Genomic DNA, 27,860 nt, shown 5'->3' with positions numbered 1-27,860 from the left:
AGAATGAGAGAGAGCGAGTACATGAGAAGGGGGAGGGTCAGAGGGAGAAGCAGACCCCCTGCCGAGCAGGGAGCCCGATGCGGGACTCGATCCAGGGACTCTGGGATCATGACCTGAGCCGAAGGCAGTCGCTTAACCAACTGAGCCACCCAGGCGCCCCCTTGTTGACCTACTTTTATACCCAAAACAAAGACTACCAGCCTTTGACATCAAGTGAAAAATACAATATTCGGTTTTCATGGGCCTCTACCATATGGTCCCAGTTTATGTCCTCACATGATTTCCATATTACTCCTTCCAATCCAATTAGGCCCACGCTCTCCATGTGTCCTGTGTGTAAGTTACTCATTACGGGTGCCTAGCCAGGTCCAAACTACAGAATGAAAAGAGTTATAGTGTATCCATAGCAACAACCTCACCACAATCATAAATTAGTTACCACCTCAGGAATACTTAACCTGGGGTCCTACCTAGGTAAGCTGCAGTTTGTATGCTGGGAGTCTCCATGAACTATACTTTGAAATGATAGCAGAATCATATTCTCATATATACAGTTAATTATATTTCATCTATACATGAGTGTTTTGTGTATCATTCAGTTCAGCAGGCAATTACGAAATGTAATACATTACTTTGAAAGTTCATTACACGTTACTCTACTTCTTGTAGGTAGACTTCAGGCCCTTTGAGGGTTAGGATTTTGTCCTTAATATTTATAATGGTGTTTAACACGGAAGCTATGTTCACATAAGTTCTATAACTCAGGGTCATCTAGTTCGATTATTGTGTGCCAGTAAAGCTGAGCAAATGACTGGTGACTGACTAACACGGAATGCTGAAAATATTTCAAATTGGAGACATGGGTAATGCCCAAGTGACTGCAGGGCAGGAGAGTGAGGCTTGCTGGCTCTCTTGGATAGTTTCATGATCTATGCTCCAGTTCTCAGGCATCTTGGTTTTGCTACTTGGAACGCAGAGCAGAGGAGCTTAGAGCCTAGCCTCTGAGCAGAAGCAGAAGTACATTAAGGACTAGAGGAGATGGGCAACAATGGGAATGGCAGTTGAGTGGGAGCAAAGCTCTGACCACCATAAACAATGAAACACAACAAAGTGGCAGGATATGGAACTCCTACTAGACAGCACAGGATAGATGACTGAGGGGAAAGGAAAACAATTCCAAAAGAAAAGGTTAAAAAGCAGAACAAAGGGTAAATAACTTGCTAAACTTCTAAAGCAACTCTCACTGTGTTTCAGGTCACACTGATGAATACAGTGTTTCAGCATGAACCAAATATAGATATCAATGAAACACAGCAGCAATAAACAATCCCTTTGGCCTTTCTACTGGTTCCTTGGCAGCTGGAGGAAGCAACAGGGTCCTGATGCTCAGAAAATCGGATACAGAGCAGGCACAGGTGCACAATGGTAGATGGGGGTGCTAAGACCGTGCAGCTGGATTTTCAATGAAATCAGAATTACTGATAAGAAAGACAGAAAAGATGGAGAGTACATGGACTGGAAATGAGAAAACTGAATCCTACGGCCAAGGGGAGGTAGGCGGACTAATGAGTCAGTAGGTATTATGAGGCAATAAAGCAAATAACAAAGAACTCTAAGCCATCATCTCATCTAAAACTAACATAAGAAGAAACCAAGACACGTGCTATTGTGCCAAGTGTGACAACATAGCTGCAGGGCTAAGGGTGGGGGGGGCAGGACAGACTGTGAGTTCTGTGGTGGACAACTACTAGAGAAGAGGTACCCCAATAGCTAGATTGATGGGAAACACAAGCAAACTCCACTGTCCCAGATTAGGACCAACGGAGTCTTAGAGCTGGGTAGTCTAAAGTCTTTTTGAGAGGACAAGGCCTCAAGAAAGGTGAGATTGGAAGCAATGATAGCCCCAATGACCTTGCTTTTATAACTTTCCATGTCTTGATCACAAAGACAATACACGGTCATCAGAAAACAAATGGTGAAACAATGATCCATAATTTTATTCCAAGATCAAAGCACCACTAACATAATTTCTAAGTGCTTATACACACACACCCATCCACCTATACTTTAAGAAAATTACGGAATAGTTTTGTAGTCTCTTTTTTCTGCTAGAAATGGTAATTAAATGAATGCTTCCTTACGCTATTAATTTTTTATATCATCTAATAGCTGAAGATAAATCCATCACATGGATGCAAGCTCCATAATTTAATCAATCACCTATTGCTAGATGCTTATGTAAACAGAATACTATTATAAATAATGCCATGAGGACTAGCTTTTAAATAAACTGTTGGGTGCTTCCCTAATTTTTCCTTAGGATAAATTCATAAAAGTGGAACCGCCGTGTCACAGGGAGATGCATACGGATTCCGATTTCCATCTCCCTTTCCTAAGGTGAACTAGCAGAACATGCCTTGCCTCATGGACTCAGGGGATAAGGCTGTGAATTAGGTGCTTCTTCCCTATGCATCAAGATACCTACCATATATCTCCACTCTTACAACTCTATTTGTAATGATTTAATTGCTCATCCAAATCCCCACGAAACCATGTGTGTGTTTTTATCCCCAATACATTTGATGAAATATTTGTCACTGGTACATGAACAAATCAGAGAAAATTTTAATGTGTCTTTTGACTGAGTGAAAAGCAACAGACTCACTGTTTAGAAAATGGTTTTTCCAATGTGAGCTACATTTACTGGGACCTACTAGAAAAGATTCATTGCCATTCCACTAGGGATCTGGTTCTCTGAACTTGATGCAAAAGCAAAAGGAATGGGAAGTAATCCTTCTCAACTTCTGTGCCCAAAGCTGGAGGGGGAGAGTGAGGGGCAGCTTAGGATAAAACAGAAGTGCACAAGAGAGTTTATAAGAAATTTAGATGCAAAGAATCCTGCAAATGAAAGAAAGCTATGAAGAGGATTTCCTATTCACAAGCAGCTATAAAATTCTGCACATTGATGTATCAGTGATTAATTATTCGAACTACAGTCGTCCTGAGAGATTTCCAAGGATTAGAGCAAAAGTAGGATAGGGATGTCGGTAATAGAGACTCAGCTCTCCAACCCACTCAACCACCTGACATTGCAGATGAGCCAAATCAAGCAAGCACAGCAACCCTCAAGATGATTTCATATTAAATTAGCCAAGAGCTGGTGGAGGCTACTCAGAAGGAATCAAATTAAGGAGCCATGAATGCAGAGGATAAGGAAGGGGATAGAGACAAGAGTCAAAGGGAGTAAGCAGCTATTCAGCTGCCTTGGTGGGGAACAAGTATGGCTGTGATCACAGGGGAGGCACTCCTAGGTAGCCAAGCCCAAAGAAATCCAAAGCTTCTCCATTCCCTGGCTTGTTCTCTATTACTTAGAACCATGATCTTAATTCCAATTATAATAAAGATTATTAATCTTTAATTATGTGTCATGGTCATAAAAAGGACACCTATTTTGATTTATTTTACAGTGGTCAGGAATTGGGCAGTGGTTCTCAAACTTTTGTGTGTACCAGAATTACCTCAAGTATGTATTTTAAGAGATTGCTGTGATTCAACTCCAGAGTTTCTGATTCAGTAGGTCTCAGGTGGGGGAAAATGGTGGGGGGGGGGAGGCTGTGAATTCACATTTCTAACAAGTTCCCAAGTGACAATGACATCGCTGGGTGGAGGATCATACTTTGAGAACCAATGGTTTAGGTAGTCAGTTTGTAAGATGTTTAAGAGTCAAGGGTCAAGGTCAAGTGTTCTCACTATTGTTACAATTCATTTTGAATTAAAATTACATTTCCAGTATGATTATCTTCAAATGTTATTTTGAAATACATCTGAAATATATTTTGAAACCAAAGATTCAGGCACTGTGTGAAAGGAGCAGTGTCTCTTAGCCAAGAGAACAGTGAGGAGGATAAGCTCCTATGTGGTATGTGCAGACAAACCAGATTATCTAGAAAGATAACTCTAGAACTTCCTCTGAATGAATATAACCAGAGCAGACCAATAATTACAGAAAAGATTGGGCAAGGAAGATTTATTATGAGTTCATTATTTGACCAGGACCTGTAGAACCACCCATGGCTCTGTGTACAACAAAGCAGAAAAACCTAATGGGTTCCAACTGTACCCCAAACCCTCACACTAGTCATCAAGATACATCTCACAGCCTCAGTTCTACCAGAAGGAACTGGGAGTAGGGAGGGAAGAGAAGGATAGGATAAAGAGAGTGAACAGATCCTCTTAATATCCTGAAGGAGAAAACTATCTAGAAATGGAGACATTATGCAGCTCTCCAGAAGTGGCCATTTGTGTTGCTTTAAATGCAGATTGATTACTGCTATTTGGATGTTGAGTGCATCATCTTTTCTGAAGAAAGAGAAAAGCTAAATTTCCCCACATTCAGCTGTATCGTCAAATCACTTCCCCACACCAGCTCTTTTAATGCATTTTCCTGTTATCACATCCACTTGCAATAGCTGATCTACCCTACTCAAGAGTGAACCCCCACCCCACCCCACTGACATGTGCTGAATCCCATTAACAACCTCATGACCATGACACATAACTGCAAGCCCAAAATGTAGTGGGGTGCGCATTTTCAGGGCTAAAAAAGAAAGGAAGCCACTAGGATATACTGAAGAGAAAGAACAGCCTCCTTTCTCTGTTCTGGCCTCCAACCTGTACCGGCATGACGTCATGCAGCTGAGTGGACAGGGCAGAAGCCCGTTCACCCAACTCCAGCTTTCCAGGACAACTGGGCTAGAAACCCAACAGCACCCCAGGGTTACAGAATTCTACAACTAAACAGTAAAGGAAAGGGGAAAACTTCCAATCAAAGCTCTGTTTTTCACAGTATCCAGTAGGACCTAGTTTTATTCAAAGAGAAATTTCACTTGCTGAGGTCATTAGATTGAAAGTGAGAAACCTTGGTTTATTTAAAGCTGTACCTGTATCAATTTCTTTTCTGAATATATACATCCTCATGCTGAAATTGCAAGAAGATAAGAACAGAGACTGGATGGAAGAGATGAATTTCAGGGAAATGCTCTCATGGGAAAATTTAATAGAAATGAGAGATGGAATAAAAAAAGATGTAAGGCAGGCAGTGTTAATAACGGAAAGGGAGAAAGGAGGAGGGGCTAAGAAAACAGGAGGAAAAGCGAAGAAATAGGGAAAAACACAATTTCCAGAGGTGCTATTGAAGTTATTTAATGTTGGTTCCTCCGAGATTATATGCTTTGTAAGGCTTGAGTCTATTATTTTTTTTCTTCATTACTATTATCCCCAATGCCTGGGACCCAGGATACACTCAAGAATATGAGAATGGAGAACAGAAATGAATGCAAAGCCATCACATGCAAGATAAACCTGCCCTGAACAACTATTCCTAGAAGAGGAATGATCTGTTTTCTTGGGAGAACCAGTTAACTCATATAATCTGTACATTGTGATAGGATATATTAGTTTTAAAATTTCAAAACACACACTCAACCCCGGTTTTCTCACTGGATAGGTATACACAGATGAAACTTGCTTTTTATTAAGACATTTAACAAATCGGAACTGTGTCACACCAGTAGTGTTGAGCTCTTCCATTTAAGGATCCAAAAGCCAGAGGTTTTAACTTAACAATGGAAAGTGCTGGTGAGGAAGTCTTCACATTTCGTTCATAACCAGTATTGTAAATGACAGTTAAATTAAAGATACAGAGAGGAGAGACCCTATCCAAAAGTTCTGTATTTTTTTCAAGAAACAGCTTTAAAAACATTTTTTTCACCCACTGAAATTTTGTGGAAAAACATCTATAAATCAGGAAAAAAGTGGAGCCGCTCTGGCTACATGAAGAATAGGAGACCCAAAACACTTCTCTCCCAGTGGCACTGAAAGCATTTCAGTGGAAATGCAAAATACACTTAAGAGTTCACTGCTACAAATGCATGGAAATGGTAAGCCCACCTTGGCCCCTAATAACTACATCATCAAGAGAGAATGTTACTTCAGAGAGCAAGAGAGCACAGGAATGGGAGCAGGAGGCTCCCCACTGAGCAAGGGTCCCGACCCAGGACTTGATCCCAGGACTCCGGGATCATGACCTGAGCTGCAGGCAGACACTTAAATGATTGAGCCACCCAGGCCTCGAGAGAATGTTACTTCAAACAGTTTCCCTCTTAATAATGACTACTGATACAGCTTAGGAAACACCAAGTTCTAGACTCTTGATCAAAGTCTGTGATGGAAATGCCAGCACAGACTTCCTAGAGGTTCCAGCAGAGAGAACTCTGCAACAGGGAGGGTGCTGTCAACCACACTAGGTAAAAGCAAGAGACATTTGACAGGATTTTAATCAAGGACTGGTGTTTATGGGGTTTGGAGATTAGAGGTGCAGAGGTCAGCAAAGGCAGGAGCACTAGTTGTTTGCTTTTATTTTTAAATAAAGGGAATGTTGCAAGGTTTGTTCCATCAGAAACATGAGTTCCTGTGGAGACTGGAAAGACAGGGAGCCCAGGCAGAGCTGAGATGGGGGCAGGCTTCTGCTTGCCTTTCAAAGATGGAAGACACCACCGGTTTTCTGAATCTGCAGTGCGCTGGGGGAGAAAGAGGATACACACAAAAAGATAAGGGAGAGTCTGCCCTTTTCTCTTCTCATGAGATAACCCCAACCTCATTATGTATGTCCAGAATGAATCTAAATTCATTTAAATCTGCTCAGACACTAGACTGTTCGATGCAATTGCTTTCCCATAGTCAAGCTGGGGCATCAATTTCTTTTCTGAATATATACATCCTCATGTTGAAATTGCAAAATCTTAGAATTAAGAGGTGCCTTAAAGGAATAAAGCCCCAACACTGAGCTAACATAACTTCTGTGTTTTCCTGCAACAAGCCACAGATTCTAACAGTTTCTAAGAAATTTTAAAATACTACATTTTTAAATCAAGTTAGTGGTAGCTTCAGGAGAATGCACACAGATGATATCCCCCGGGTCTGGATGTCCAAGGAAAACAAGGCACACAGCCAGGCTTTGATCTGGCTCCAAGCATTACCAGCTCATCTTCGGTGCCCATAGCAAGCTCAACAAAACCCCACTTGGAAGACCTCTTAGAATGCTAAGGAAATTCACATTCTGGCCTACTTAAAATTAAACTGGAGTGTTATACCAAATACACAGGGCTAGAGTATGAGAGAAAATAAGAAGGGTCCCAGTAATGACTCAGTATCTTAGAAATACCTCAGAAGGATATGAGACAGATTCTCTGAAGGAGTCAAAAGCCCCACCTTAAGTTTAGAACACCCATCAAGCCAAGTAATGCAGTGAGCGAGCTGAGCGAGAAATACTGCAGTAAAACAAAAATTGAAAATGTTGGAAAGTCTATATGGGGATGAAAAATTAGGTGGTGCAGAAAAGACATGATGTGTCAGACTCCCAACGAAGCCCATACGAGGCCCCTACAAGAGGGAACCGAGTTCAGGAGTGACAACACGAAGTGCAGGTCAGCTGCATATAAGGTCTTTTTTATTAAAAACACGAAGTACACACACTGGACCTCTCAGGAGCCTGGGACAGAATCAAGGGCTTTTCAATGGAGCCCACAAGACAAGCAAGCTGTGAGAGTACCAGCAAAAATGCCAAAACCTTATCTTGCCAGGACACAAGGTAATGAGGGAGGAGGCAGTTGATGATAGACAAGTGAACTGGAAAGGAAGGTGCCAATGGGAATTAGGGGTTTATTTATCCTTTCAACAAAAAAAGATGTGCTTTCCTCTAAATACGCCAGCTACTGGAGGTATAATGAGGGTTTCCCAAAAGCAGAGAGGCAGGTGAATGAAGGGGCCTCGAAGGGTCAGCACACTGAACAGAGCTGCCGAGAAGCTAGGAGCTTGTCTCTGGCAGGCAGGTGGATACGCTTGAAAGCAGCAGGCAAACTTCAAACTGGTACTTTTCCTCTCCCGTCTCTCTCCTGGCTTCCCAATGAGCACACAATGCCTCACTCCCGGAGCTCCAACCACATGGCCTGCGAAGGTGCGGCAGAACATAGCCCCTCTGGCGGGGAAAGCAGCGGCTGCAGAGCCCGGAGAAAGCTCATCAAGTCCTGGGCAGGCAGTTGCGCTGACCCTCAAAGTCAGCCAAGTTAACAGGCTGCCCTTTCCCCGAAGCTTACAATGTTTCTCTAAAAGGATTAATGGCCAAGCAGTGCTGTGGAAAGCAAAGTCAATGGAAGAGCACTGTGCACCAATGTTGGTATCACTAGTGATAACCAGAGGGAAAAACAGGAATCTAGAGGTCAGGGACAAAGCAATCTGTTGGAATCAACACTCCTGAGAGGAAGGGCTAAAGAAAGTGCTGGCCTTGCTACGTCACCTACATCCACATATTATTTACCCAACGAGTTCCAGGATGAAAGACTGATAAGAATATAGCAGATGGTATTAATTTGGCCTTTGCTAAAAGCATTAGATACAGCACCTCAAGAAATTGTACTTGGGAAATTAATTCAAATTGGCTTGGTTCAGCACACAATCACCGAAGGTTAAAAAGTAGCTGAAGGATGATAATCAAAAGACAGTTAAGTGACAGTCCATGCAGTGAGAGACTTGGGGTCAACACCAAAGCCATTCTTGTTTAGGGGTTCTATTCAGGGCCCAGGAAAGGAGGAAACAACTCGCTAATGAGATCTGCAGAGGACACTAAGCTGGGAGGCGGCGGAACCGCACCGACGGGGCATAAAATTACAAGGCAAAGTTCAACTGGAAAAAATAGCTCATCTATCTAGGGGAAAACAACCCTAAACTCGAATAATATTCAACAGACAGGCAGGATGAGGGGAAGCAGAAGCATGTAAAAAGAGCTCTGACATGCTGTAATGTGACCGAACCAAGTAAGAATGCTAAGGGAACATGAGGAGTGTGTCATGGGGGAACGGAGTGCTTTAAAGGGAAAGCAAACTAAAAGCTGATTGCCAGCAAAGGGGTGGTCTTCAAGCGAGGTCAACTCTACCACTAAAACGGGGGGAGACTGCATTCTGAACTGAAAACATTTTTTAATGGCTACAGAACCACCATTCCCATCTGGCGGGTGTTCTAGTCTTTCTCCGATCTTCATTCACCTTGCTGGGGGTTCGTATCTAGAGGATGGCACTGGGCCGCCATTCTGGGGCTAACAATATTGTTTAAAGGAAGACTCACAGGTCACGCTGGCCATTTCTCCTACTTCTTTATTAGGTCTTACTGCCTTATGGCAATGCCTCACAGGCGTGTGGAAGTGGTTAATTCCTCTCTGTTTACTCAACCTACAACACTGCAATGACCCTGAAGCCACTTTTTCCACCACCAGTCTGAGAGCAACGGCTCAATACAATTATCTCTAGGCTGCCTACAGCTTTAACAGACAAGCATGTTGTTACATTGATTCTGCTTAAAATGAGTGCTAAAGAAGTTGTTTTCTTCCTAAAACCTCAAAGTTAAAAATTTCACTATCCTCAATACCCAGAAAACAAATAATCCAATTAAAAAATGGGCAGAGACAATGAACATTTTTTTTCCAAAGAAGACATACACATGGCCAACAGACACAAGAAAAGATGCTCAACATCACTGATCATCAGGGAAATGTAAATCAAAACTACAATGAGAGATCACCTTGCACTTGTTAGAATGGCTAAAATCAACACAAGAAACAACAGGTGTTGGTGAGGATGTGGAGAAAGGGGAACCCTCTTGCATTGTTGGTGAGAATACAAACTGGTACAATCACTCTGGAAAACAGCATGGAGGGACATCTGCTGGGTGGCTCACCTGGTTAAGCATGTGCCTTCGGCTAAGGTCATGATCCCAGGGTCCTGGGATCAAGTCCCACACTGGGCTCCTTGCTCAGCGGGGGGGCCTGCATCTCCCTTTGCCTGCCGTTCCCCCTGCTTGTGCTCTGACAAATAAACAAATAAATAATCTTTTTTTTTTTTTTTTTTAAAGATTTTTATTTGTTTATTTGACAGAGAGAGACAGCGAGAGAGGGAACACAAGCAGGGGGAGTGGGAGAGGGAGAAGCAGGCCTCCCGCGGAGCAGGGAGCCCGATGCGGGGCTTGATTCCAGGACCCTGAGATCAGGACCTGACCCAAAGGCAGACGCTTAATGACTGAGCCACCCAGGCACCCCAATAAATAAATAATCTTAAGAAAAGAAAAAGAAAACAGTATGGAGGTTTCCCAAAAAGTTAAAAGTAGAACTACCCTATGATCTGGCAATTGCACTACTAGGGATTTACCCAAAGAATACAAATATACTAATTCGAAGGGATACATGCACCCCAATATTTGTAGCAGCATTATCTACAACAGCCAAATTATGGAAACAGCCCAAGTGTCCACTGATTGATGAATGGATAAAGTGGTGTGTGTACACACACAGGCAGGAATATTATTCAGCCATAAAAAAGAACAAAATCCTGCAATTTGCAACAACATGGATGGAGCTAGAGAGTATAATGCTAAGTGAAGTAAGTCAGTCAGAGAAAGACACATACCATATAATTTCACTCCGTATGTAGAATTTAAGAAACAAAACAAACGACCAAAGGAGGGGGGAAAGAGGGAGGCCAACCAAGAAACAGACTCTTTCTATAGAGAACAAACTCATGGTATCAGAGGGGAGGTGGACAGGGGAAATAGGTGATGGGGATTAAGGAGTATACCTGTTGTTGTGATGAGCACTGGGTGATGTATGCAAGTGCTGAATCACTATATTATACACATGAAACTAATATTACACTGTATGTTACCTGGAATTTAAGTAAAAATTTAAAATATACTTAGAACATAATCTATAAAAAAGCTCTCACTATCTATGCATCCTCATTAGACATAGTAATAGTCATATTACTAATTATGTCAATTAGACATAACTATTAGTTATGTGTACCAGTGCCACAGTCGGTACATGCTCTACTGACTGTGTGCTTAGTCGGTAGAGCATGTGACTCCTGATCTCAGAGTCATGCGTTCAAGCCTTCCACATTGGGTGTATAGCTTATTTTTAAAAAATTAAAAGATAAAAAAAGAAGAAGAAGAAAGTTTGTTTTGGCTTTACTTTCCAGAGCAGCTATGCAAATTATTTTCATGTATATTTGCCTGTCACAAATATTCACTAGTGGCAGAGTGACACCGGGCCAAAAACAGGAGTCTAGCTCCCACTGTATTGCTTAGTGCTCCTGCTATGCTGGGAACTTATAACCTGTTTTTCAAGTTACCACCAGGTCACTCTGAGCCCACCCACAGACTGAGCACAGACTCACCCTCTGAATCCCACTGAAGTGTGGTCTAATTACTATCCATTTCCTAGAGTATCTAGGTCATCAAATAGTACTTAACGAAATGAAGCTGCATTTCCCAATATGGGTTCTTTCAGCCAGGCTGCCTTAGTGATAATATAGGCAGGGAGAGAAGGAAGAAGTGAGGAAGGATCAGGAGAAACACCAATTATGGATTATATATCATATTATTTTATGCTGGCCATTAAAGAGCCTTAATCAACCAAAGATACTGGTGTTTTCACTGAACTCTTTGTGTTCATGAATTAGGTTTTAGACAGGGCCTATTGGGAAAAACCCACAAGAAAGAATCCAAAAAGCTACAATAGTCTGACAGGCTGATTTCTTAGCTGACATTCTGTGTGACATTCTACAGATGCTCTATCCATCAGGATATGACATGGTGTTAGAGGTAAATGTCACATATCAGAGCACCATTCTGGGCCAAAGAGCGAAAGAAGTGATCTCAATGACAAAGTCTAAGGTATAGATAACATGGGCCCAAACTCATTCCTCAAACTGTGGAGCATAACCTGGCAACTACTGAACTTCTAGAACTAAATAAGTGGCTGAGTGCGACATGCGCCTCTTCGAAACAGTGGCTATATTTTGGTTGAGACCAAGCAGTCTGCTGAACTACCCAAGTCAGTTCACCAATAGCTCATTTTTTGCTCTTTCCTGGGAAGTCTGGGAATTACTAAACTACCAGCACCACCCAGTGACAGAAGTCTCTGTGAGTAAGACCATAGGAATGTCACTGGTAAGAAATAATACCAAGCAGTATGCACGTCCTTGGGGCAACCAGCCGCAGGGATGAAGGACAAGAGTAAAATGTCACAGGGCTTCTCAAATGCTCTCCCCTGCCAGCTGTCAGAAGTGGGAAACAAAAACTCATTTCGTAATAAATGTTTTCATTTCCTTTGTACATGACAAAAGGTCGAGAGGTGATAAATGGGAAGGGCTGGGGAGCAGAGGTCTCTGGAGGTAAGAACCTGAGGCAAATGTTCTGCACACAGAGGCAGAACTTCATTTGTTAGTCCCAGGGAATGATAGGATGGTGGTGGTAAAAATACCTTATATTCTCACCTACGATTCATTTGGCATCTACATGAGATCATATCTAATACATGCCTATTTTCCAGACTTAAAAAAATGGAGGCCCAAGTGTACTTAATCAAGGTTACACAGCACACGCAAAGTGTGCCCCTTTTCTTTTGATAGGGGAAAACTGGGATAAAAGCATACTACAAGCTTTCTCGGCATATTGCTTTCCATCCCCTTCTGCTCAGGGATAGGCAGTATAGTGGGAAGGAAGAACAGTGGGGCTGTTGGTCTCAATGTGTTCTCTTCAGAATTCTTCGTCTCACCTGGCCTCTGCAGCAAGCAGCTCGTCATAGTGAGAGGACCGCTGATCGTCATCCTGCCGGTATCTGATCACCGTGGCCAGACCTTTGCTGACAAGGGCCTCAGCAATGTTTCTGCAACAGAAAAGATAGGTCAGTGAGCACTAGAGGTGCATATGGGGCTCAGTCAACAGAAATAATAACAGTTAGCACCTGGAGGTCTTAACGCGTCCTGACACAGGAGGGAGAAGCCAAGGATTTCAAGACCAATAAGTCGCTAGGCTAGAAATCCCAGTAAAAGGTGGAATAACAAAGTTCCCTAGCTCAGCATTTTTCTGGTTACTACAGTCAGATGCTGTATCAATCCATACATAAGAACTAGCAGAAAGTATCTGTAAAAAGCCCACATTAGGCAGGGCTATTTACAGAATGTTATAAACAAGCCAGTACCCTCAAGAAAAGTCTTCTCTAAAATATCAGGCACACAGATAAAAAACAAAACACATAAAAGCATGACCTAAATTTCTCAAAATCTCCTTTCTAGCCTATACTCTAGAAAAGTGCCTTGTTTCAGCTTGGCAATGTTAGAAAGATTAGTTTAACATAACCCCCCAGTGCTTCTCTGTCTTCTCAGACAGTGGCTCTTCCACCCAAAAGGGGCTTCTAGAAGGTAAGGCTATGAATGAATTTGGTGGCAGGCGGGGGGTGGGGTGGGGTGGTGGTCGTGTTCCTATGGTGGAATGAAAATTCCTTATGAAGAAATGGCATGAGATGGGGGGGGGGGATTAGGTAAAAAGTATAAAATCAGAGATGACCAGCTTTAGAGCAATACTCCAAATAAAGAGTCCTTTTAGGACTACAGAAATAGTCAGATTAAAACCCTGCTTAAAGCAATTCTCAAATGTGTCTAATCTTCTTTTCTTCACCAGAATAAGAGGTGCCACTATAAGTAGCCTCCATATCCTCTAACTAGAGAAGAGTATGCTGGAAAGGACTCTCAGACAACAAATAAAAATTTGCATGATTCCTCCCCAAGCTGGAAAGGGACGTTTGATGTGAAGCAAAATAAGCTGCAAACTGAAAAACAAAATTTTCAAAAATTACCTGTAGCAAGCACTGGAGGACAAGAGGCATGATACTAATGGGGGAGAGTGATGGTTATGTCTCTCTTTGTGTCTGTCATAGTTACACCAAAGGCCCTGCTCAAACCATCTGGTTAGCTGCCCTTCAGGGAGGAGGTAGGGTAAGCAATAGGCTACTGTACCATATGCTAGGATTTAGTGTTGTTAGAAATGTAGTTACCTCTTAATACACCAGTGTTCTTAGAACCTCAGACTCTGGAGATGCTGGAAGCTGGACTAACCACTCTACAAGCAGGTTTAAGCCACTGAAGGGTTTTCTTCATCAAAACCCAGGAATTTACTTTTTTAAAAGAAGAAGAAAAAAATATGTGCGGGTAGAGAAAAGAGGAAAAGATGCTGTGGCTGACTCTCATTATGTGCCCCTCTGCTGCCTGTTTATCTACTGCCAGGATGATATTAATATCTCCAAACCGCCACGGAATTAGCACTTCTCAAAATCCACTCCCACAAAGAGGCTGCTTTGCTGGCCACCCTGTCTCCTGAGTCACCGCATAAGCGTGCTGGCAAACGCTGTCATTATCACAGAGCTGGGTTTGGCAGCGGGGAGAATGCCAACAGCCCCGAATCAGCAGCTGTAGGTATTGATATATGGTGAGAATTTAACTAAGGGTGTTACCAAGAAGCCCCAAAGGGCAGGAGAGCAGCCCCATCCACCAACGGGTCAGAGAGGAGACTGGGGGACAACTCCACCTGTGGCGGGGTGAGATAGGTCTTGGCGATTAGAAATGCCCAAAGAACTTACTGCATTTTGAACTTCTGTGCACTGACATTTTATAGTCAATACAGGGGGTTTGAAAGAGAAAGCTGGAATGACTGAGCAGGCAAGAAAAGATTCACACAAATAAGCCTCTACGTGAAAAGATAGAGAAAGCGAAGCAAAACAGCACAAATGTTTAATGATCCACCCCTGTTAATGCTGCTCAAATCAATTCACAGAACTGAACTGAGTACCTACAAGGCCAGCAGAGAATCAAGGGCACAATCGTTCCCTTCTGTATCCTGTCAGCTAACAGACATTATTAGACAAAGCAGATAAGGCCTCGGATTCCCACTCCACAACCTGCCCACTACCAGCCTCTTCCTTCTCTCCACAGCATAGAGCATAAGCCATGTTCTCTTCACTTCTTATCCCTAATTACAGATTTCTCCTGGAGGAACAGTGGTGCTGGTGCTTAATGAGCAGAGGAAAACCACATGAAATAATAACAGCTGTCATTACTGGGTGTTTAATAAGCCAGACATGTGAAAATAACATCACATGTATTTTCTTCTTGGTGTATATTCCCCTGTGAGGATTCATCATACCATCTTACAATTATTAATTGACTCTCTATCTTCCTTTCTAAATTATGATGTCTGCGAGGGCCAGGGCTGCATCTTTCTGCACTTAAGTGCCTAGCCCTATAATAGCTGACATAAAGTAGGCAGTACCTATTTTCTGAATGAACTTAGTTTATTTAGACTTATTTTTTAAATGTGGCAAAATCACAGTACATTCCTTTAACTTTGTTTTAATACATCCTGAAAATTTTGAGATACTCTTTGGAGTATCAGAAAAACACCCAAACGTTTTGGAAATATAGCCCTGGACATTATTATCCTAAGCAACTATTAACCAACCTTGCCCAGCATAGAATTAAGGACAAAAGCTTTCAACGTGCCTTACCAGCTTTTGTCTTTCCCCTCCCCGTTATCTAAAATTTGAATTTAAAGAGAATGAAAGGGAGAGAGAGAAAAATGGAATTAGCCTAGATCCATGGACTTGACTCTCTCATTCATTTCTTTTGGCTACTAATGAAAGGTCAGGAGACTTTCCCCTTGGCCAAAGATGGCTCAGAATCTGACACGGGTGCACTGATCAGTCGCCCAGTGGAAAAAAGAGAACATTAAATTATGTGCCATGCATTAGGCTGCTTTAGACAAATTTTTAAGTTCTGCTTTCTTGAGTGTATCAGTAATTCTACTCCAATTACATATGTCTGGCTCAAATGGATAATTCATAATCAGCATACAAAAAAGGACCTAACAGCCTTGGAAGTCTAACAGGAAATCATCTTTGTATCAGCTACAAACACAAAGAATTAGTGCTGGGACTGAAATGCTTCTCCAAACTAAGAAGTTTAGGTTCTGGTAAAAGCGAACCACTGCCATCAGGCATGATGAGGTGTCCCTGATACAAACAACTTAGGCCTCACATACGGGCTTTCTCAAAAGGTCTTCACATAGTTGACATCTTCCCTGTCCACTTGTTTCCCCAGCAAGCAGGTTGCAAAAAGCTCATACTTTCCCATTATAAGATACCTTCGAAATCATGGGGTAGTATACTCTGCCAACATGGTGAACAGGTATTCTATGACCATGCAGGAGAAGAGGATTCTTAAAAAGTAGGTTTTAATTATAGTAGTTTATAATTGGTCACATTTTTGCCTGCCTTCCCCACGCCTAACCCCTACCCCAAGAGTGGAATAGCAACACACTGATAGGTCAGATAACTGTCTAAGATCATCTTGATTACTTAACTGGTGTGTATGTGTGTAATTCTGAAACAAACTTACAGAAAAGTTGGACGTACTGTATGTAACAAAGAACATGCCATCCTTCTTTGATCCATTTGCGAGGGAGTAACCCACCTGTTATACCCTCACCCCCAAAACCTTCAGTATGCATTTCCTATAAACCAGGATATTTTCCTACAAAATCAAAAAATAATGAGTAGAACCAGGATACCAATAAGGACACATTACTACCATCTAATCCACAAATTTACTACTTAAACGTTGTCAATTATTCCGATAGAATAATTAGGGGGAAAAAGGATCCATGTTTCCTTAGTCTACAACAGTTCCACAATCTTTCTTAGGCTATACCCCATGGCCTTAACACTTCTGAAGAGTACAGGCCAGTTATTTTGGTTTGTCTGATGTTTCTTTGTGATCAGATGCAAATTATGCATCTTTGGCAGGAATATCACAGAAGTGATAGATGTATTGTTCCCTTGGCCTCCTATGAAATGTACAATTTACTGATAATGTTCACTTTGATCATTTGATTAGCGTAGTTTCTCCACTGTAAAGTTACTCTTTTCCTCTTTATGATTGATAGGTATTTTTTGAGGAGACCCTTTGAATTATGTGATTTTTATCCCTCAAATTCCCAAGTTATTCATTTATTTAATTATATCAATATAATATCATGGAATGTCATTTTATTTAAAGTCATAATCCACTACTATCATTATTTGTTGTGATACTAAAATTGTTCCCAATTTGCCCAGCAGGAGCCATGTCAAGCTGGTTTCTGTGTCCAGTGGACATGTCCCCACCCCCATCATTCCTTGAGCACTTCTTTGCTTTCTGGTATAACAACATGTTCCAGGCTTATCTTGTACGGTTTTCTGCAGCTCTGAAATTAGCCATTTATCTAAATAGCCCACATTTACATCTTTATTTCTATACGTTTATTTCTATATCAATCTATAACTACTGAAAACCATGTGCAGCAGTCATGAAAATGTGCCTCTCGGATCTCTGACTGCAGGAAGTGTAATTGACTGACAGTCCCAGCTGCTGTGCTCTGAAATCCATCACTGTTTCAGCCAAGGCTATGCTTCCCACCAGCTGCTGCTTGCCTGAGCACAGCAGATACTAAGGCAGGCCTATTGCTGAGAGATGTGGGACTCCTCTGATGGCAACTTGGGCTTGAGGACTCCTTGTTGGCTTGGTGGTAACTCTCTTTAGAACTTGGAGAGCTTAGACTTTTCCAATTCAACGTTCCTTTCCTCCCACCCTTTGCCACAGAGATTAGGACTGCACTGCAGTCTGATGGCACTCCCAGCTTCTTTCAGCTCCCTTCCCATTTTCCCACCCAAGGGTTTCCCCTAGTTAATCTCTTTCATGTCTAATTCTGTCTTGGCATCAGCTTTTTAGAGAACCTGAACCAACATACCATGAGTTCACAAAGATACCCACAATCCCACTCCAACACTACAGGGTTCATTTTCATTTTCTTCCTTTCCATATTTGTACTTCCTTTCTGACAGAAACCTGGCTTCCATTATCCTTAATAGTTTATTTATAGGAAGACCTTTACTATATACACACATACACAGTCTCACTCACACATTTTGTGACTTTCATGATTTGATCCTAACAGTAGAGCTCACTTAAAGAGAATGCATTACTTGATAAAACAGAACCTGGGTTACATGGATAAGTATTTCAAGACTGGGCAGAGAGAGTAATTCCATAACTCACACACTTGCGCACATGCCTGCACACCCCCCTTCATTCTCCATCTGAATAGGGATAACAGATAACTCAATGGCTCTGGCTCACATACCTTCATCTAGCTGTTTGACCTTAACATTTTCCACTTAGAAAACATCTACATTTTATCAGTCACTGAGATATCCATGGAGATTGCAAAAGCAGAATATTTTCCTCAGGGCAAACATACACATGGACACATTCAGAAAAATGTAAGCCTATAAAGAAATGCCTCTATACTATATTCCAGTCAAGGCAAAAGAAAGGATTGAAAGATAATTAACAACTCAATTCATTCACAAAAGTCATATTGTCTAGATCAGAGGTTCATATCTCATATGTGTGCATGCATCCCCACACATACGTTGTTTTCCATACAACGTCTTTACAATAACTTCAAGGCCTTGTAGTCAAATTTCATAAACCAAGCACAACATGCACCCCATGGCTAGTCACTGTGAGAACATGGATCCGACAAGACCTCAGGCATGTAGCCTGGCCCTCTGTCACCCATGACGCTCAAAGACTCCAATGTCTTAAAGCCAGAAAATGGCCTTCACATCCTTTTCACATTGGCTGTACCTTTGCCATAAAGACAGGCTTCCTCACAAGTGCTGGGATGGAGATCCCCAACTGACAGGGTTCCAATATTGATTTCTAACATACCAGATGGCTCATCTCACTTTTCCTCGGCTATACAGGGGTGTTCTACTGTGGGGCGGAACCAGAGAAGCTACAGGGTACTGATGTCTTTCTTTGCAAATAGGTAAGAGAAAAGCAACGAGAGAGAGGTCACCATAGGATTTGGTGAGAAGGTAGAAAGCAGCAAGGACTAGAAAGCTATTTTCTTTAGAATATTAGGTCTGCCTGTACTCATATGGTTGGCTCTGCACTCTAAAAGCTAGTGCAGAAGTGGGGAAAATGATTAATGGCTAACAGGCCCAAAAACTAGCTCCCTTTAGATCTTCTTTACAAGTTCACACTAAGACCTCTATTATCCATGCCCTTTGAGGCAGGAACCTGACAATTTCAGTCTTGAGACAGACTTGGTTTTTATAGGCTGACAAAATAGGCTATAAAGGGCGAGAGTGAAATTCTAGATGAGAGGCATCTACAGACAATGGGCAATGAATAGGTCTCTTTTATCATGTTACTGTTTTTCAACTAGGCCTCAAACCAGGAAAAAGTCTTATAGAGCAACAGGTAGCTTCCAAAACCCAGTTATGATGACTACTCCAAGGGGTAACACATTGCCCCTCCCACTCAGTGTCTTTTATCCTCCAATCTCCACTGACTGAGGTCTCATGAATCTGGAATAATTCCCCCCCCCCCCATTTTTTTTCTTAAAACACATCCAAGAGGCACTTCCCACATAACTAAGCAGCATATGTAGACAGGAGACTGTTTTAGAAGCATCAATAATTAGCAACATCTGAGGTGGCACACAACATCCTTTATAGATTTCCCTATTTTTTCACTCCCCCTTCGAAATAATGGAATTCTAAAAATAACTAAAATGATTTTTTTTTTAATCTTTTAACCTTTAAAGGCTCCCTTTTTTCATTTAAAAAGTGCTATCACCAGGATGACCACCAAAGGATCTCAAGAGTGGCTAGAGATTTTCCCAGAATTCATGACACAAATTGAAAACAAAGAGGAAGATTCAAATGCCTTGAAGTCCCTAGAAAGGCTCAGCCAGAGACTAGGGTAAAATGAGGGAGAAAACCAATGATTACCAAGGGCTGTATTAAGGCACCTGGAGTCTTTGGAGAGGACATCCTTGCTCCTGACTCAGAGACCCACCAATCCAGCTGTAGTTATGTGGAACATAAGACACAGCGTGACCCCCAGAGAAGCATGACCCCAGAAAGCCAGACTGAAGAATGGGCAAGTACGGAATGAGACTGATCTGAACACCCTTAGAAGCAAATTAAGCAACAAAACAAAACAAAAGCAAAACAAAGAAACCCCACTCTTCTGAATGCAACTCTCCAGTAAGTTTTAGTTCACATTTAATGAACATTCAGAAGATATACAGGCTCTAAACACAACTGTTCTGTCGATGAGAGCATTTTCTAGAGACTGGAGTTGAGATATGAAAGTCAAGAACTCTTGGAACGACTCTGTCTTCTCTGTGTACTTTAATGAAACCTAATCATTCTTCCTCAGCAGGAGGGGGATATGGAGAGGAAGAATGAAGACTGATGGGGATGGACTTCAATTTGAAGAACTCAAAAGGATACACAATTTGAATGAAACCAAAGGAGACCCATAAACTGGCAGACTGGCAGAAATGAAGAAAGGACGGAGGGAATGAGGGAGGGAGAGAAGGAGAAAGGGAAGATGGAGGGGAAAGAAAAAGAAAAAAAAAATCATTCAGTGAATGAATTACTGCTTTGCAGACAGATAAATCCTTAAATCCCCACAGCACACATCCATCAAAACTTCATTATTGATAATAGGCTTACTCCTGAGCACTGACAAAAGCCTCTCTAGCTTCAGAGGCCATGTCCCACTGAGCAACCAATAGTACTCTTCAGTTTAGGAAGAAAAGAAATAAAAGCAAAGATATCTGGAGACCAGGGTTTCAAAAGTGGGTGATGAAGAGATGTCACTTCATATTCAACCTGTCCAGAATAGCTAATTTTCTACTCCAAGGTGTCTCTGAGCCATATCATACCCATTCCCTTATTCCCACTCATGCGCCACATGAGGTCATACCTACTCTTGATCTCCCGAAAGAACAACTAACAGAAGAGGAAAATAAGATGGAAATATACTTGGAAGCAGCAGAATTAAACATCTAACCCGCTATATAACTCTGGCTAGTGGAGAGAATAGTGCTGAAAAATATGGGTCAAAGTGATTTAGAAAAGGCAGGGGAAGAACCATAACATCAAACAGTTATATAAAATAGTTATGCTTACTAAATAGACAATTTTATTCTGCCCCCAGGATTTCTGCAGTGCTGTAATCTTATTGCCACCTCTTACATGATAGTTCATTTACTCAGCAATATCATGGTTACGGCTTTCTAAGACAAGGAAATCTGTGGTATTATACTCCATTTTGCCAGCTCCTCTGAGTCTCACTGCACTTACCAGTCATATCTGAGACAGTCAGGACAGTGATGACCACTGGATGAAGTAGGAGGGGCATATTAAATATAAGTGGCAATAAAACAATGCCCACCTTCAAATACCTAAGATTTTCCCCGATCTCCCTCAAAATAAGATAGAAGAGAAACAGTGAAGAAAAAAATGTGTTTCATGACAGAAACTGCATGGACTTTCCTGAATCTCCCTTATACTATAGGACAGAACATAGAGTATGTACCCAAAGTGACACTCCCTCTATTGGACAAGCATGCTTCTTTCCCAGGACACAAACAGATCCTTCCAAAACAACTAAGCAATTAAATACTGAATCCAGCTTGAAGAAAGTAAACTGTCTAACAAATATGTACTTCCAATCCAGCCAAGTTGGTCCCCTCAATGCTAAATATGCCATGCAGTTACATTTCCAACTATTTGCAGGACATGTGAATTCATATGATTCATCACCAAGTAAAACTCAGCATTTCAAAAATAAAACTCCCTTCCCCAGATTAAGCGTTTCTAAAACCTACTAAATCAGCTCATTCTCCTAACATCTCTAATTCTAACTATAGGGCCATCACATACTCCCAGTCACCCAGGCCTGTTGTCTCTTATTTCCACATAAAATTAGTTGTCAAAACTTTGAACTCAAATTTCCAATGTTTCTCTCATGAATGCTTTCTTTTCTTTCTCCCAGTTGTGGTTCCCACTGTCTCTCACCTTGACTGCTTACAACAGCCTCCCTAGTTTCCTTGCAATGTCAACCAATTCTAAACATGGTCAATTGAAGCCCCTTAAAGCACAGGCCTCGAGTGTGATCCTCATTCTCAAACCCACCACAATCACAGAGACCTTTTTCAATATGGAGACAATATTAAGTTATCATATATGAAATGATGATGGAGGGGAAGGAGAGGAGAAGGGGGTGGAGGGGGAAAAGGGGTTGGGGGGGAAGGAGAGAAGGGAGGAGGAGGAGAGGGTTAGGAGAAAGAAAATGGTTAGAGGGAAGGAGGGAAGACTGACCTTTTAAAGTACTATTCTACATTGGTCACAAAATCCTGAGGAATTAGGAACTCTTATCATCCCTATTTTACAGATGAGAAACGTGAAGCACCAAAAGTTTATAAAGGTCACGAGTGACAGTTACAACCAAGAAAGGCTACGCAGAGACTTGGCATTTCAGTGATGAAGAGGATCTTGCTAATCACCTTACCCAAGCCCCATGCTGTAAACATCAGATGACAGAACAATTTCCTTGATTTTCACTCAAAAGATAATTTCAGATTTAATGAACATCTACTGCAAGTTTACTATAGGACAGGTATTTAACACATTAACCTACTCCTGCTTGCGATGCACACAGTGGTATGTACAAATAGTAAACAATTCAGACTTACCACAAGCAATCCTGTTTCTATGTGGCAGAGCCACGATTAGAAGCCCAATTTTTTATTCCAATTTCGGTTTTCCTTTGGCTAAACAGTGCCACAAATAATAGGGTAATAGAATATTAAAGGTATTCTGCAACAGAGCCTCATATGCCTCTCTAAACCTAATCCATTAATCGCTTCTCAATCTTCTGCTCAATCTCAGCCCTTTTCACTGCCAAGCAAGAGCCCTGCACTCTCCCAGTCTCTATGCTGTTGGCTATGCTGCTCATTTTGCACTCATCTTTGCACTGCTGTATCTTATTATCTCCCTTCGTATATATATCTTGTCTAACTGTCAAACACTTAGTAGGCACCCAATAAATATTTATTGGCTAGCTGATTGATTTCACTCGAGTTCCCAGGGTGTTCTGTGGGCGTTGGATGAAAACAAAGTAATAACTGAGTCATATAATTTTTGAGCAAAAAGTGCCCAAAGAGATAAACAAATCCAATAACCTCCATAGACACATGAAGACAGACCCAGAGAGAAACTGAACATTTTTAAATGGGTTGTCTAAAGAAACACAGAGAGTGGCACCACCACAATGGGCATCTAAGATCCTTCAGATTCTCAGCCCATTTCCCTTTATGGTACTGCTGTCCTTTAAAAATTCTATAACATAGGGGGCACCTGGGTGGCTCAGTTGGTTGAGCATCTGACTCTTGATTTCGGCTCAGGTCATGATCTCAGAGTCCTGAGACTGAGCACTGCGTTGGGCTCCACGCTGGGTGTGGAGCCTACTTAAGATTCTTTCTTTCTGTCTGCCCCTCCCTTTCTAATTAAAAAAAAAAAAAAGTTTTATAAAACAGGAGTATTTTGTGTACATGAATTATCCAAGATGCCCTTAATCCATTAAAAACTTATCAGAACATTAAAAATAATCTAGCTACCTATTATAAATTGATCATTCTATTACTGTTAGCTAAAATATATATATGAAACATTTAATTACTATAATTATTTACTTATAATAATTGTTGTCTGGGCATTTGGAGGACTTTTTTTCTGGGAGACGGGGAGAAATTATTCAAAATGTGTGATGACTTTTCTCTCAATATATATTCCAACACAAGGTAGAAATATACATTGTAGACATAAATATGCTTTCTTCATCCCCGATTTTCTCTGCTCCTCTTTACCTTGAGAAATGAACATTTTGCAAAAGAGCAGCAAAAGGAGCATGGACAGAGGTTTGCGGTGAGAATGTCCTCAGACTTCTCTCCCCCAGGAATAGTGGAGGGCATTCACTGAATTTGTCCAGTCACTCAGGGGGCTCCTTCTCCTACCACTGTCCTAGACTCAGGAATCAATTCACTGACCCAGAAGAGGTCCTGCTACAAAAGATGATCATAGTCATTCCATATTTTTGTCCATGGTTTTTATACACATGTTTGAAAGACAAATATTCCCATGTGAGAGAATGGATGTAAGATGCCATCCCCCTTTCAAAAGAGGGCAATATTCCACTGTTGGAGCTTTCTACCACGTAAGATGAAAATCATCAGATGCCTACCCTTGACCCCGTCCCTAGCAGCCAGTGCACGGACATGCTGACAGCGGCTCTGTCAGTTAAATGCTCCTCCTGCCTTGGGAGTGATGCCAAGGAGAAGTGGCAGTCAGAATTCATTTACAATGGTGTCTTGCCTTTGGGGCAGCACCCCATGCAGGTAGTGATGGCATTCTAGCCACACAGCATCAAAGTAAAGACAATTTTCCTGCTTCCTGCCCCTTTGGAGGTGCCCTGATCCCCATCTATTTTCCAAGTCTGACACTCTGGCCTTAGGTCAGTTCTCTTAGCTCCTCATAACTTCCCATATCCTCCTCTTTTTTAGGACAGAGTTGTTGGTGTTCCTTACAACCAACAACATCTTAATGGATTTAACTGACATCATGAAGTTGCATTCCCAAGAGTTTAAAGAAAAAGTCCCTAAGCATGGGTTATATAGGTCAGTGGCCTCTAAACCAGGAAACCTGGGAGCCAAGGCCTAGGGTGAGAGGCAGGTGCCCTAGTAAGGCTTGCAGAAGTCTGTAGGCCCTATAAAGGCCATATAAGGTGCTCTCTTCCCAGAGTCCCACTGTATCACCCACATCTCACCCCATCACAGGTCCAGGGCTGGTGGCTGGGCAGCACTAACCTTTAACTTTTTGCTTAGGTACTTAGTGTAAGGGAGGACAACTCTATCTTGCCCTCACTACTAGCTGGGTAAGGACTTATTGGTATGATCTGTACCTGAACACTGGATCCTCTGTGAGGTTCCCCAACCAACCTGTAACCCAACAGTTCCAGCCACTTGCTAAGGAAAAACAGAAGTGCAGGAGAAGATGAGCAGTAAAGTAAGGATGGCTTTGAGGATATTGCCATCAAGAGAATAAAAGTCAGTTTAGGAATGTCCATAAACATATTAAAGTGTGCAATATGAAAGGCGAATATCTTAAAGTCATGAAAACATGTACCTATGCCTTTACAAAAATACTATTATATTCAGGTATAGGGATCAATTATAAGGCTTCTAAGGATGAATGAACAAGGTAAATGTAAAGAAGGTCTATTGTTAGTGAAAGAGATATTCTACTAGTTATTTCATTTGAGTTTCTAAACAAAAATGATGTCCCGACTACATTCATCTTAATGGAAAAAACAAATGAGAGGTGGTAAAATGCTTACCAGTTAAAACAATTTCATATCTTTAGGAACTTAAAACATTCCATTTTAGCCTAGTTTGTTTGGTCTGTTTGCTTTCCAAAATGCACACAATAGGAAACTAACTTTCTAAAAAACACATTCATGGTGTGGCAGAGTTTTGTTTTTGTTTTTTAAAGGAGGTTCTAACATAAGGCATTATCTCACATCAACACTTTAAGAGGGCAAAGTCTTCATCTAAATTATAAAAAATGAGTGAAGAGACAGAATAACATAGTAAAACAAATGAATATGATAAAAAAAGAAATGTTAAGAATAAACGATCAGTTCTCCTTCATCCGACGAGAGAAATTACACACAGCATTTATATTTTTCTTCAATAGTGAAAGCCACTTAATGTTTCCCACTTCCTCCAGCCCTTTGTGGCCATAGAGAGCAATTATGAGCTTGTTTCATAAAGAACTCATGGCACAGAGCAGTGATTCAGGGCAGAGGATCTCAGTTCTTACCCCAGCTCTCTGGCTGTTTAAACTCTTGTGAAGGAGCTAAGCCTGTACCAGTTTCTGTATCTATAAAATAAAGAGAGCAGATCTAAATGCACTATAGAATGGATTAGAATATATGTGAGCTAGAACATAATTTAAAAATGAACTAGCAATTACTGATCAATAGTCATACATGTTTGATAATCTTTCTACCAGTATTTTTATATAGCACTAGCTGATAACATTCAAGGCAAAGTAGATTATGTATCATTTCAGTAAGTATATAAACACTAAGGTATGTTTATATACATTCCTGGTTATGCTTTGTAGAATACTGTGGTAGGAGGCACAGTTTCTTCCAATCCTTCTACTAGGGACTATAACAGCCCTATCCTTTCTGTGCGTACAAAAAATGATGGAAAAGGGTGGGAGGCCAGGCTGCTTGACAAATTTACTTATTCTCGACAAATATTTACTTATTCTTGACAAATATTTATTCTATTCAACTGTTTAATGTCCACTATTTCTTTAATATATAATGCATTGCTCAAATATTCTGGGGTATTAAAAAAGAGGACAGAGGGATGAGCAAATAAAAGTATATACATATATGGTATATTTTCTACCAAGGAAACTAAAGACCAATTTTGGATTCTTCACCAGCTAAGTTCCTTATACTTTGGCTAAGTACTTCTTTCAATGGCAAGAAACTGCCTTTGCTCACTAGCAGAAATGTGTTCAAAGAACTGATTCAAGAGTAGAACTGACATTTAACAGGAATTTATTACATTTCTTGAATCTCTGAGGCTCACTAGATTAGGTAGAGTAGGAGGTTTACTGATCTTATAATTGAACATAGTGAAAAAATCAAAGACTCACCCTTTACATTTACATAGTTTGTCAAGTACTATTTTGGCCTATCAAGCTTACACTTGAGTAATATAAGTAGCAGCAACATGTCAATAAAATAATTATGAGATGTTTCCTGAGTAGTCCTATGAGACTATATAAGATTAGTGCACAGTAAATATTAACAAGAGAGGTAGACTTCATTACTATAGACTATAAGGAAATATCAGAAATACTTCATTCATTATAACTACAGAGTTTAGAGCTGAAAGGGCCTTAGTGTTCTACTCCAATTCTCTCATCTTACAGATTGTAATGTCTCTGAATCTCAGATTAGCAAACTATTTAGTGACTGACCTGGACTAGAACTCAGGTCTCAAGTCATAAAACAAGCATCCTTCCACCATGACAACCTGCCTCTAGTTTCATAAAAAGACTGGAAAAATTACTGACACACACAACTCAGACGGCTCTCAAAGGCATTATGCTAAATGAAAAAGGTCAACCTCAATGGATCACACACTGTAGGAGTCCATTTATATAATGTTCTTGAGATGACAAAATTATAGAGATGGAAAATGGATTAATGGTTGTCATGGATGTTGGGAGCGGAAAGGTGTGGTAGTAGCACAAGGGAGATCCTTCTGATGACTGAACAGTTTTCTATCTTGATTGTGATGGTGGGCACATGAATCTACACGTGATAAAATGGCACACACACACACCGCACCAACGCCACATTCCTGACTTTGTTTTACTATAGTTATATAAGTTATAACCACTGGGGGGAACTGGCTAAAGGGTACATGGGATGGACTGCTGTACACTTTTGCAACTTCTGTGAATCTATAATGACTTCAAAAGTTAAAAAAGAAAAAGTCAATAGAACTTGAGCTTACTAAAAAGAAAACAAAAGCACCAAAGACTCTAAACTCCATTCTCAATCAGAATAATCCTCATCCAGAATAATCCTTTGAAGATTAAAGTCAACAAAACCTGCCTCCACAATGGCTCCTATCTCATTCATTGTAAAAGCCAGAGACTTAGAGTGGCTTACAAGAACATACATGGTCAGCTATCCCCCTTCCTGTTCTTATTGACCTCATCTCTCACTGCCCCCACCCTTGCTCCCCCTGCTCCAGCCATAAGGCATTCTTTCTATCCAGGTACACTTGCACCACAAGACCTTTGTCCCTGCTGTTCTCTTTGCCTTCATACCACTTGCTTCTTCACTTCATTCAGGTCTTTGCTCCTGTCACCTTATCAGTGAGGCCTGAGTCTGAGTACCTACTGAAAATGTGCCTCCTTCTAA

The 27,860-nt window shown here is 41.2% G+C and overlaps 1 protein-coding gene across 1 annotated transcript in view; it reads right to left on the bottom strand.

Moving 5' to 3' along the window:
- The window catches only part of SND1 (staphylococcal nuclease and tudor domain containing 1), a 394,531-nt gene that overhangs the window by 175,231 nt on the left and 191,440 nt on the right, over window positions 1-27,860 (bottom strand). The window contains exon 15 of the mRNA XM_044920011.1: window positions 12,662-12,772. Coding sequence (XP_044775946.1) covers window positions 12,662-12,772 — 111 coding nt within the window. The remainder of the gene's footprint in view (window positions 1-12,661; window positions 12,773-27,860) is intronic.

This window comes from Neomonachus schauinslandi, chromosome 12, assembly GCF_002201575.2.
Source record: "Neomonachus schauinslandi chromosome 12, ASM220157v2, whole genome shotgun sequence".
NCBI lineage: Eukaryota > Metazoa > Chordata > Mammalia > Carnivora > Phocidae > Neomonachus > Neomonachus schauinslandi.
The sequence above is the reverse complement of the archived record's forward strand: the minus strand, read 5'-3'. Positions and strand labels throughout refer to the sequence as shown.